Source organism: Oreochromis aureus, linkage group 15 (genome assembly GCF_013358895.1).
Source record: "Oreochromis aureus strain Israel breed Guangdong linkage group 15, ZZ_aureus, whole genome shotgun sequence".
Classification (NCBI taxonomy): domain Eukaryota; kingdom Metazoa; phylum Chordata; class Actinopteri; order Cichliformes; family Cichlidae; genus Oreochromis; species Oreochromis aureus.
Genome location: NC_052956.1, coordinates 24,037,941 through 24,051,590, shown reverse-complemented (window position 1 = coordinate 24,051,590; position 13,650 = coordinate 24,037,941). Strand labels below are relative to the sequence as shown.

Genomic DNA, 13,650 nt, shown 5'->3' with positions numbered 1-13,650 from the left:
ACTGCCCACTGGTTCAAAGCTGCAGAAAGCTTTAGTGAAATTCTGCAGAAGCTACTTACAGCAAGTACTTTTAACTAAAGGAACAATAAAGAAGCTGCATTTTTCCTTTAAACCTCTGCATGATTTTCATTCTTATTCTGTAAATTTGGTTCTTTTCTTCCTTCAGCTTAACGTTTTTTACAACGTCAGGAACAACGAGATGAGGAGAAGGAGGCGAGAAGCTGGCGAACAGGGAGCGTTTGAGCTGTACGGCGAGCTTTTCGACAGCGAAGTAAACACTGCACATCTGTACATCTGCACCAGGTGAGCGGGTCGGCGTCTGTTTCTTCACATGCCAACAGCTTGATGCAACAGATTCATCAGCACAGCAATCAGCAGCATGTGTGAGAAGCATTTCCAGCGATCATCCTCTGTTTACAAACAATAAAACATAATCAGCCAAAAACACCAGATGTCAGTTTGACAGCAGATCCGAGAAAAACTGAAACATTTGTTAGAAATAACCTTTTTGAAACCAATACATCTCCAAATATATTTATTCACTTTTGGAAAGTGCCTAAAATAATATACAGATAACTTCTAATCACTGTGTTTATTTGGTCTTTGCTCTGACGAGTTTGCTGAAACATACGGCACTTTCAATTCATTTCTGTTCATCAAGAAATTATTTTTTCATTGCTTCTTCTTTTTAAATAAATAAAATGTATCATTTATTGTCGGTAAATTTCACCCTAATTATGTTTATACTCATGAGAAAGTTCCAAAGACAAATAAAGAAGTACTTACACGTAGCAATTAAATTTATTATTATTTTAATTTACAAGAAACTTACTACAGGCTAAGAGTCAAGTAAAATTGGATTTAATTAGAATAACATTTTGAATATCATTTAATTTATTTTAATTTTTCTTTGTGTGGTGTTGCGGTCCTCTGCAGGCTGGTGTACGGTCTGGGCCTCAGTGCAACGGGGATGGCCATCATGGAGGTGGGGCTGCTGAGTGGCTTCAGTCTGTCGCCGGACGGCATCGAGACTAACAGCGTTGTAAAGAAAGTGGAGACACAGCCGGGAAAAGTCATCCTGTACCTGGACTCAGTGAGCGGCTCACAAACACTGATGTGTCTGAGTGTAAATACTGAAGCTTAAGTTGTACATTTATTTCCAGGTGACAACGCGGGAGATGTGTGTCCAGATTCCTCTGATTATTGAGTATAAAGTTGCCAAAGTCCAGGAAGCTACGGTCGTCATCTATGATTACTACGAACCAAGTAAGACTGCGCTCATATGCTTATATATATATGGATAAGAGCAGTCTTTTTACTCTCCCCTGCAAATACTGTGTTTTGCCCAATAAAACCAAAGAACTCTTATTTAAAATGATATATAATTATAACACAAAAGACAAAGTGCTGTTGTAACAACATGGTGGAAACTCTTTTAAATGTATTCATTCGCTGTATACACGTGACATTGTTTCAGACTGACAATGAATTGAGGGGCAAACTGTTTTAACTCTTCCCCCTTTTAAACCAGCTCTATTCTGATTAGTTGTCCTCCATTACTGGAAGCTGGAAGTGGGGGGTTTCTGTGCAAATAGCCAAAGCAGTGTGGCAGGGATATCCCCTCTTAACAACATCATACATAGCAGAAAGTAGAAAAAAATGCCCGAAACAGAGCATTTAGAGCAGTCTGAAGGCTAAGCTGGAGCTTGTGGCTCACAGAGATCACTTTTACTTGCACTCACCTCATTATATGAAGCTTATATGAAGGCCACGTTCAAGTTCATGAACAACCAACGATGAAACAGAATACAAGCAGGGCATTAAGTATTTGCACAGGGAAACAGTTGTTATCATTTTTCCCCTGAAAATGAGGGACTGTATAAAACAATGTAATTCCTAAACAGTTAATGCAATACTGTAGTTAAACTCATTAAAGTCAAAGTGAAAATCAGCACTTTCACCTCACTGAGACTGTTTGATCCACTGTGGTAGTAAACGGAAGCAAAATGACACAATAAAATGCATGATTGTGTAGAAACATATGGACCTAAAGCAGAACGTGTCCACTTTTATTTTTTCACTGTCAGTTTTGATATTTTTATAATCTTGTATATGGGGAAAATGCAGACCTACGTTTCTGTGTGTTCATGTAAATTTCAAAGCTCCAGTATGATCCAAAACAGGACAGCCTGTCATGTCCATGTAAACACACCGAGGACCTCCACTGACGTTTTATGAGTTTTTTATGCTTTTGTTTAGTAAGAGTTTAGCTCTGTGTGTTCGCTCAATCACGCAAAAAACCTGTGATTAAACAAAATTTATTGGCCTGAATGCCTTTTTTCTCTAGAACAGAGGTGTCCAACATAAGGCCCCAGGGCCATAATGGGCCTGGCAAAGACTCCAATCCAGCCTGGATCTAGAAATCTGGAAAATTTAAAGGAGTGCACACATTTTTGAAGTTTTAATTGTATTTTACAGCTTTTCCTATTGATCACTGCCCTCCCTCCCATTGCCATTTACTCTACACTAGGGGTGGGCAACTCCAGGCCTCAAGGGCCGGTATCCTGCAAGTGTTAGATGTGTCCTTGATCCAACACAGCTGATTTAAAAGGCTAAATTACCTCCTCAACATGTCTTGAAGTTCTCCAGAGGCCTGGTAATGAACAAATCATTTGATTCAGGGCGATATCTAGAACCTGCAGGACACCGGCCCTTGAGGCCTGGAGTTTGACACCCATGCTCTATACAAAAGCAAATAAGTAATAGATGAACAATTAAATGACAGAAAGTTCTTGTTTTTAATATCTACTCTAAAAATGTACGCTTTCATACAGTGGATTCAGAAAAAAAGAAGAAATTTTCTTTGAATTAACCAAAAATGTGTATTTTATAATTATAGGACAGTCTGGGCAATGAACCAACTTTTCTCTGTAATTTCATACATTTATCATGTAGTTTCGCTGCTCCATAAAAGAGTTTTGAGTTTGACATTTCTGCTTGTGAGGTAATAAAAAAACTTTAATTTAATTTAATTTAACTTTAATTTAATAATAATTTTTTACATGTTTTGTGATAAAACAATAAATTGGGTATCAAAATAACATTTAAAAATAAAAAGAGCAGAAGTATGTAAGAATGCTTTCCAGTTTAAAATATACTGCAAAACGAAAAATTAACTTTTGCCAAATTTTACAGTTACAGTGGTCCTTCACTATAACGTATTTCACGTTTCGCGGCCTCGCTGTTTCACAGTATTTTTTGGTGCAATTTTACATGCTTTTTTTTTTTGCTTTTTTTTACAGCGCATTTTGTTCTGTGTCCCGACTGGCTGTAGACCGTTTTCAATCAATCTTGTGTCGTGGTCCTGTACAGTACAGAATGCGTTCAGCTTGTCAAATTTCCATAAATCTTCGATCACTAGCAGTGTGACTCTGAAGTGCTGTACTGTATGTTTATAAGTTTTCAAACCAACAAACACAACAATGTTGATGAAACGTTTTGCACCGTCAAAGTAACCTGCGGTAGCACCCAAAAGGCAGAGGAAGATGCTAACCATCGCACAAAAAGTCGGACTTCGGGACATGCTAAAGGAAGGTAGAAGTTACTGTGCACCGGATTATTAGGCGCATTAAGCAAAACAAACAAACAAAACAGTCAGATAAGTCAAACTTGATTCAACTCATTCTTCTTGCTTCCCCTACTTCCGTACCATTGATTCATTAATGTTGAATTCTCTGGCAGCTGCTCTATTCCCATGTTCTGGACCTGAAAACAGGGTTTGACCTTTGGTTTCATTCTATAATACTGGACTTATTTTTCTACGAAGGTTTGAACTTTGAGAGTGTTTAAACAAGAGAGAAAAGTGTGAAAATGTTCATGTCTGTCTGAGAAAAGTGTATAAAGTGTGTAGTGAGGGGTTTTACAGTCTTAAAACATCTATAATAATTGTAAAAGATAAAGCGAGCTACTTTGTGGATTTCACCTATCGCGGGTTATTGATAGAGTGTAACTCCCGCGATAAACGAGGGACCACTGAAAATAAAAATCATAATATATATAATATATCTGAAAACTGGTGATTTTGTTTTCATCCTTCCCGTCTCAAAAATCCTCCATCTTTAATCATTAAAAAGAAACAGCAGAAATACAAAGGCAGAAACTGAAACCGTTGATCTCAAACCCTTCACCTCCTCCTGCAGGGCGGAGGATGGCGAGGACATACACGTCGTGGTGGAGGAGCAGCATGTCCTCCTGCTTGCTCTGCGGGGAAAGCTGCAGTCAGTGCAAACCAAACGGCGACTTCAGTCTCGACGAAGCCGTCTTCGATACATCAAACAGGAACAGCGTCCACTTCAATTGGAGTGGTTTTCTGCCCATACTGCTCCTCCTCTTCGTCATCTTTGATTTGTAAACATGTCTAAACAAAAAGCTGCACATATAAATCTGTCAGGCTCGATTCAAGGTTGGAGGGAGCAGCTGTGGGGTTGTTATTTTGTTTCTGACTAAAACAGAAAATCGTGTTAGAGATGCAGAAAGTCACCGGACTCTTCTTTGTACTGTCTAAAAATAAACGTGACTGATAAATTTGGATTTCCATTGCAAGTTTTCTTCCCTTTGTTTGCTCATTTTTAACTCACCTACACTCACCGACTGTACCGCTGTGCTGAAGAAGCATGCATGTACCTGTGAAAGGAGGCTGGTGCGCGTGACAGGATATAAACATCCCTTGGTTCACAATAATGTTAGCAGCTGGGCGTTTCTTTTGTCTGTAGAAGCAAACACTTAAATATGATTTTGGGGTGAAGTTCCCCATTAAAAGCTTTTACAGGAACATGTTTTGGTCCAAACAGAGATCATTCATGTTCAGAGGCGTGTTCAAAAGGTCACCAAGGTCATGCTCTTTCAATCCAACACCTATGAACTTAAAAACTGCTCTGCAGGAGGTTAACTTCAGAGTTTGGTTTAAATCGGCTCCACATTTCACTGATTCTGTTACTTACCATCTGTAAGTGTGATATAAGTACTCAGGGATATTTTACTATCTGCAGCACAAACTGCATGTCCTGGCAATTTATTGAGCATGTATTCAGCTGGTGATGAAAATATTCTATAAATATGTTTTCACACTTGGTCCTAATCTGCTGCCAAGTCTGTTGTACACTGCTGGAACTGCAGCTAATCGAGTACAGGTTACATGTATGGTATTTATCATGGAAAATATTCAGTAAGTGAATCAGTGAAGTTATTCCCACACTTCCTTCATGAGGTGATTTATGTTATAAACAAGCATCAATCGCTCAAATAAAAGAATGAACTCACGAATTCACAAGATGTGATTTTCTGCTGCGTTGCTCTCTTGGCTTTGTGGCAACACTGGTGTTTCATTTTGCTTTTATACTTCTTTATGTTCTTTATCAGCTGACAATCTGATAATGTGTTTGACTGAAGTCGATGTGCTCAGCTGATTATTTTGTGCAGAAGAAGAGTCAAAAGATGATTCATATTTTAAAGAGTGAGCAAAGAGCCTGAAGCACAAAGTGTGGGTTCATAGAAAACAAGCAGTGTGAAGGTAAAATATCCTTGACATTATGCATGTTGTGGATTTATTAAAAGTGACCCCTAAACAGAAAGTAATGAGCGCTTTTATATGTGAGATCATAAAAAACTGCAGTATCTGGGCTCTAACAACTGTATTCACCTTGATCCCTGAGATGCTGCTGCCTCAACTCCACTCTCCTCTTGCCCTTTCCTCATTCCTCATTGCTGGTGGATCAGACTGATACAGGGATGTGTATTTTGGGACATGAAAAGGCTATAGGATAAAGGATAGCAGCCTTTGAGAAATCTGACTGGATCCAGGAAACTAACGAAGATGAGACAGATAATCAAAAAAGAGGGAAGAGAAAGGCAAAAATCCTGGAGACACAAAGAAAGTGAAAGAAAAGAATAGAGAAGACAAGCAACCAGGTGAACACTAATGACCAAGAGTAAGAATATTAGTAGAAAACACAAAAACTCAAATGCAAGGCAGGAATCCATGGGTGGGGGGCTGGAGACTTTCCCAGCTGTCATAGGTCACAAAAATATGTTTGACTCCCTCCACCTGCATGAACTTAACTGCAGCAGAAACAAGTTCTTATCATCATTTAAGCACAAACTTCATCCTCACAGTTTAAGCGTCTCTTTGATCACTGGAGTTTTTTGAGCGGCTCGCCGTTTTTCCCCACCGCTAAAAGATTATAAATGACGGAAAATGAAACATTACATTTAAAGATTTTTTTCTGCGGACATTAAACGTGTCTCCGATGACACAAACTGAAGCAGGAGGTTGAGCAGCACTCTGAGGCCTCCCATAAATCTACGCACTAAAGCAGGTACGATGCCACGGCAGCACCATAAATCTGTGCGACAATCAAAGTGACCGAGGCATAAACATTAACGAGAAAGCCTCTATAAAGTTTAAAGCCCCGCCGATGATCGACCGCTCCGACAGCGAGGCAGGCTGAGAATATTTGACCCACGTGTGCACACGAGAAGCAGCTGGGATCGATAATATCTGCCTTTTCATGGCCTCATTACAGCTGACCTCCACTCAGGGTGCACCATACCGGTCACTGGAGGGTTAAACGTGATCAGGACATTTCTCAATCTTCAAAATTATAGCATAAAGCAACTCTGAACACAAAGTAAACATTATTCAAAGTGACAAGTGAAAAAAGCCCCAGAAGGTCAAACTCATCCAGACACTGATCGGACCACACCGTAGGGTTATAATGCTGACGTCAGAGGGCAGAGAGCTTATGTTTACATCAGTCCAAGAAAGCAAAGGTCACTATGAAAAAATGAATAATATGAAATGGTTTCTAAAGTGTTGTTTGAGAGTAAAAACAGGCGTCCAGTAATACTATGTGATCACTGCGTGGTCAAACTAGTGTATATTTCTCGCTTGGAGGAGGCGTCTGATTGGATGTCTATTGGACGTACAAACAAGGCCAACATCTGTGTGTTTACGGCTTTGCTTTTGCAATCTATGACCTATTTTCACGTGGGAAGATATCGAGTCTGTTCCAACCATGTTTACTAAGAGTGAAGACAAGTGGGAGTGGAAAATGCTTAGAAAAGCTTTTATTATAAACACACATGAAATGGAAACGATTTTTTTAATCTTCCAGGTGAGGATGACAGAAGTGCAACAGATGAAAGGCTTTGGTTGTCAGTGAGTCTGCATCTCTCTCTTAACTAATCATGTAAGGAGTGTGAAAGGGTCTCTGAATGTCCTTCCAAAGTTTAGCAGCAGTCCATCTAGCGATTTTTGAGATATTATAGATAATGTAAAGGGGAAGACCAACGGAACACTTGGTAATCTCTGCAAACAGCTGACCTGAAAACGGGATGCCACATTCCTTGTATGTTCATGCGGTTTTCCCTGTCAGAATCCATGCTGTCATGATAAAGCACAAATTTCCTAGTTGGAAAAGCAAGGTGTGAAATTCACACTTTCTCTGTGGAAAGTAGAAAGTTTGAACCACAAACACAGATGAAAACGGTTCTGCTGGAGCGGCCTGCATATTAATCAGCCCTGACACGGTGTATCAGATCCTGTCGAGATATAAACACGACCACAGAGGCAACATGTTTCCTCCAAACACCGACCCCACCAGTGTATCATCTGCCTGCACAGCAAGAACGCTACGTTCAATCAACACGTGCGCTGCAGAGCTCATTCTCAGTGTGGGAGCTTCACGATTGCATAGCACCAGCGCTACCATATTTTAGGACAAAGAAGAGATGAGTCAGTCCATCATTCTGACATCTGGAGACATCTGGATTCAATCAGCGGCAGAGGTTGGAGCAGAAAAGTTGTTTCTATTGGACAAAAATCTGACAATGCACTCGCGTCCTCAGGGGAGCTTCAGTTCCTGAACAGAAATGTGGTGAGATTTGATTTGAGCTTGTTGAGTTTTGCATGATAAAAAAACGACAGATTCTTTGAGTTGACTCTCAAAATGCTTCAAATTACCCTGAAATTTGAAGTAAATTCTCTTTAACTCAGGCCAAAACCCGTTAAATCAATCAAGGAGGACACTCAAACCCTCTCTCTTGTTTATAACCTTTACCATCAGCGCAGTGGGAAAAAAAACAGTAGAATTTTTATTAAAATCCGTCTCTGCTATATAATGTCTCTAATCAGGTGTTTTCACTTTCTGCTTAACTGAAGCTTTCCTCTGGACTCATGGGCATGGACATGTGTTTGACAGGGGTGAGACAACCTGGATGAGCAGAAGAATATGGATGGATGAATTAATTTATTCACCTGAAAAGTGTGAATTTTAGTTATTTTATCTGTCAAACTCAGTATAAAGGGTTAGAGAAGCCCACATGTGTTTGTTTGTTTGAGGGATTTCTGTTTTCTTCCATTTTTGGAATTTTTGAGGACAAAATGTTGACAATGAATGTGACATTCACTGTGTATGGTGACAAACTTTTTCCATTCTGGCTGAAGATTTCAGGCCAGCCTTTGACGTGTTTTGTGATTCCATACAGTGTAAGTAGCAGTGAGAAAGGTGTGGCATGCATAACAGCAGTAAATATGCTCTTCACTTGTTTTCTTCAGTGGCTTCTTCTGTATCTCTACGCTGTGCCTGATTAGCTTCCTGACAGCATTTATATACAAAAGAATGAGTGATTGTGCTGTGATTGTGTCTGTATTCTTTCAGCATTTCATTACCAACAAATTCTCCTCAAATCATCAGTCCTCAGTTTGCTTCTTTTCTTTGTCATGTAGTCCCTCGTTCTGCTGTGCTGTATGGTTTTCTGCTTCGTGTTCCCGCTTCCTTCGATGAGTGTGCCCCTTGGTTTGTGTTTTCTCTGAATCATTGTGGACTCTTTAATTTTAGTTCAGCCAAAATAAAGACTCGCTTTTCTGAGTTCAGAGTCATGCATATTGGGCCCAAGACCTCCCTATACCCCAGCCCTTCACATATAAGACTGTTCCCACACATACCCTCAGTCTTAATGTAAAAGTGATGAGATTAACTAAATTTTCTCTGTCTGCTCTGTATAAGCAAAACAGTCAAATTATAGCCAAAGTCATAAAAATGACACCACTGTGAAGCCATCTTTGAACCACCTGGGCAGTTACTGAGCAGTTATTTTGAGCAGGCTGTGGGTCAATAGAGAGCGAGAGCCGTAAATGTAATTTCAGTAGTCACATGGGACACAAAAACTACACAGAGATAAAATTTAAAAAAAATGCTTCAAATGTTTGTCCCTAAATAATTAAGTCTCTTTTCCCCTTTTCTTTGAGCAGTCTTTAGGAACAGTTCCCCAGGTTTCCTGTAGTACATTCAAAGCTCTTTAACTGTCTTTTCTTTTGCCCTCTGTCAGGATGATCCCGCACTGCAGCAGATTCCAGGCACAAAATCAGAAGTCTCTGTCCAGCATCATTGATGAGTGCAGCATGAGAAACCGCTAAGATCCACTATGCAGAACCCTCAAACACCCACACCTCTGGTAGAGGACCCGAGCTTGAGGAACACACACACCACCCTCTGGGTGGATGAAAGGGAGACTTTTTTTTTTTTTTTTTTTTTTTTTTAAATTTTGAGCAGTGACTCAAGACTGTATTTCTGTATTTGCACAACACGTTCTATTAGCCTTGCAGCACTGGTGGGACGGTTCATGTACAAAATGAGAAGCTGTAGCAGGACACAAACAAGTTCATGCTTTATAATGAAGTCATATATAAAGAAGTGTAATGCACGGATAATTTTATACATATATAACTGTCAGTCAAAAACACGCACACAGAAAAAATGCTTCCATTGTTCCCATCTTCACCAGTAGGTGGCAGGATTGCCTTAGCTAAAAAACAACTCAACGCCCGCCCCCACCCCTCTCAAAATCTGCAACTTTCCATGACACAAAGGTATCAACGGGAAACTTTTTATAGAGGCTTTCACATGAGCTGCGTACATCGAGGCTGTTTGAGCACAGAGCCTCTCTGGCTGCCACCGTTAATGGGAGGCAGATGGACCTGGCTCGAAACGTTTCAGACTAATGAGGGAAGTATGGAATCAGTGGAGGTTTCACACAAGCAGGCAGACGTGATGCTCATTGTATATTTTGCTCTGTCGCTGTCAAATGGGGGGGGGGGATAGTTATTCTGCTCAGAGTAATGTAGCCCGACATGCTGAGAAAGATAAGTTACACCACAACCAACAACAAATCTTTGCATTCACCGAGATTTAAAAGGTGACAGTCTCACTTTTGAGCACATAAACGCACTCAAAGCCATTTTTTATTATAACCCGTTATTGTTTCAAAGTGAAATTCCAAGCAAAATAGCCTTGGTGTATAATTATATGCTCATGTTGTCTGTAAACCCAGCTGCTTTTTTTTTCTCTCCCTTCTTCTTCTTTTTAAAGCTTGCTTTGCAGTGTGAATGCACATTCAACAGGCTGAGGTCCATGAAGTGGCCCCCCGAGAGGATGAGGTCAAAGCTAAGAAAGTTGTTATACAAGCGTGAGCCTGAAGTCTGGTGATGAGGATGAGACACACTCGTCATTTCTCTTCATGCAGCATTCCAAGCTGCAGCCTCTCCAAGAAGTCTGTGCTTCAGTTATGCAGGGTGAAATTCTACAGTTTGATTTGTCTGATATTTAGCTCTAGTTAGCAGCTATCCAACCTTGTGTTTTGGACTGAGTGCAAAAAAATGCCTGTTTAAAAAGATGAGCTTCAGCTGAGGGCCGGTGTTTTCCACACATAAAGGGCAACTATTTTAAAGAGCTATTTTAAAGGCTCTACCACCTCTAGTGTTTGTTGTCTATATTTGGGGAAGGACAATAAACTCTGATCAGAAGACCTGACAATCCTACTGGTGACATATGACTTCAGAAGGTCACTAGTGTCCTGGGCACCTCAGGGTGAAACCAGAACTTATAGCTCAACTAGCTAGCATTAGCTCAAAGCACCTCTGGCTCCAGACAAGCAACACTGCAGCAAGCAGAACACCGACATCTTGGGAGAGTCCTCAAAATGTGGATTCTAGAAACCTTTTGGTCCCACAGTGAAACGCTTTCTAAAGGTCCAGGGTGGGGTTTGCAGAACTGATCGATTTCCCCTCATAGACTTGACCTCTGGAACATTTGCTCCTGAAAACAGGTTGTTCTGATTGTAGTTTGAGGACAACAATGAGCCAGAAAGATTTTATGAGTAAAGGCTCAACAGGCTTTCAACAATTTTGTAAAAAGAATGTATAAATATGATCAGCAGGATAATTGGCTTAATCTTCACAGGGCTTTGGTCCTGCTGCAGGAAATGTAAATCACGGTGCTACGGAGTTGTCACATTTGGCTTCATGCTTAGGGGTAAATGTGTAACCTCAGACACCCAACGGCCTCTTTGTTGTCAGGCTTGTGTTTTAGCCAGCGTCTGCTGGCTGTTGGAGTTGGCTAACAGAGCGTCGGGTAGTTCCTGCGTGACCTGGATCTGACCAACAGTCTGATGACTCTCTCAGTCTGATCTATGGTTTGTTTTGTTCGGTCTAAATCAAAAGCGGTTTTCTGGGTTTCTTCAGCTTCACACTGACCAATTAGGAGTTGTAAATCAAAATGAGATTTGGCTCACTATATTTGGCAACACATCATCCTGTCTGAATGGAGTTTTTGTTAGCTTGACATAAATCTGATTAGTCTTCTTCTTAGCCATAGATCATAAACTGACTGGAAAAAAAAAATTCACCAATCAGTCCATCAGCAGCACCTCCCAGCATCCATGAAAATAAAAATAAATAAGCTCTTTTCAATTTAAATGTAGATCTTGGATCTATTGTTTGGAAACCTTTCAGTGGTTCATTTATTAGTATTTGAAAAGGGATGACAATGCATCCATTTTCTGCTGCCAATCAATGGGCAGCATTCCACTCCTAACTGGGAATCTCCAGATATTCTCAGGATAGAGCTTCTTCTACCAACAGGAAGCGAAGGAAAACTACCAAGAGTGATTCACTGACATCCAACTTAACCATTATCTTGAAATTAAAATGTAAAACTATATATTTTTAAATTAATCAATAAACATATTTATTTGACCAATAAAGAGATGTTCATTTGGAATCATCCACATACACACTGTGGTTTTTCTTATTTTATATATCCAGATTTGTGCAAGAGAAAAGGAAAAGAAACAGAAAGCCACAGTTTAGACTAATCCTGTAACATAATAATAACACTGGAGCTCTTCAGACGGTCAAAATAAATTAAAGATAAATGTTAAATTAGTGGAAAATAGAAAACTTCAAATCTAAAGAGCTCAACAATCACTTAAATATAATTTAGCAATTATTATTGGGGGAAACACAGTTAATGCAAAACGGCTCATAAAACCCTCCTAATGACTGATTAAAGAAGATGACTCATGTGTTCTGCAAACTCATGTTTGCAGAACACATGAGTCAACTTCTTAATCAAACTCATAACATGAAAATGTGCTGATGAATCAGATTAAAGTAGGATGAGCACAGACCTATTATTTGTTCTGGCAACTCTTCAGTCACTAAAGAGCTGGGTATAATGTTTTCCTGCAAGTAAACTACTTTGCATTAAGTGCTGCACGCATTAACACTTGGCTGACCCTTACGTAGTCACCACAGCAAAGTCTTATTACTCTATGTTTATGTCACAGTGATGCGAGGCGCTCTACGGCTGCCCTCTGCCTTGAGATCAAATGAAATATTTATGATTTCCTTATAAAAGCAGAGCTTTCGTGTTTGCTGAGAACATTTGACCAAAGGGCACAATGAATCGGACTCGTCGAGATCTCCAAGAAAAAAAGCGTTCGGACGGAGAAGTGATTCATTGTGTGGCAGCTGTGTCTGAAAAGCTCAGGCTGGCTGGAAGGAGAGTAACTAATGATTTATGTGGTGAAGTTACTGAATTGGAAATGATTACTCTGCATTAAGTTACATAAGTCTGCAGGGGAAGAATTCGTTTTCATGCTGCAGCAGTCGGAGGACAACAGCATGAATGTTTCACCTGCCAAGCTGGCTGCTGGCAGCACAATCACATGAAATCTGCTGAGAGTTCAAATAGTCTTAAAAAAACATTTTCACTTCTGTATAAACATTCATTCATGCAGTGTCTTTGTTGGAAGGTGTACTGGGGCTTTATTACACTCTTTATATGTGTAGATTTACATATAAAAATAAAGTTAGCTGATTAAAAATTTGATGCACTCTTACAAAGTATACTGCCAGATAGAAGTAGCTTGACTTCAGATTAGGCAAGTCATGTCTCTACATAAAAGAATAACTCTTATTTTTAATAGACAACAGGCATGTTAATGGGAAAATATGCCGGGTATGATAGGTAGCGCTCAAAGAATGTGCCAGTTCTGGAAATATAGGCAAGCTTATGCTACAGTCACACATGAGAAAACAGAGGATGGAGAAACCAAAATGTTTCTGAGCATGTGCGATGACCTTCCAGTCTCGTTGCCTCTGAAACAGTTGCTTCAAAGACAGGGTTTACAGTTACTCGCAGACAGGCGCCTTCTCCAACATCACTTTTGCACGGCAACACAGCGATAAAGAGGCAGTAAGGTGGAATGAGGTTGGCAGTTACATGCAGTCTCTTTGTGATGTTTGTGACA

The 13,650-nt window shown here is 40.0% G+C and overlaps 1 protein-coding gene across 1 annotated transcript in view; it reads left to right on the top strand.

The window, feature by feature from the left end:
* Positions 1-4,588, top strand: part of cd109 (CD109 molecule) — a 29,788-nt gene extending 25,200 nt beyond the window's left edge. The window contains exons 30-33 of the mRNA XM_039598671.1: positions 167-303; positions 937-1,093; positions 1,164-1,266; positions 4,200-4,588. Of these exons, the coding sequence (XP_039454605.1) occupies positions 167-303; positions 937-1,093; positions 1,164-1,266; positions 4,200-4,411 (609 nt within the window). The 3' untranslated portion in view covers positions 4,412-4,588. The remainder of the gene's footprint in view (positions 1-166; positions 304-936; positions 1,094-1,163; positions 1,267-4,199) is intronic.
* The last annotated feature ends 9,062 nt before the right edge of the window (positions 4,589-13,650 follow it).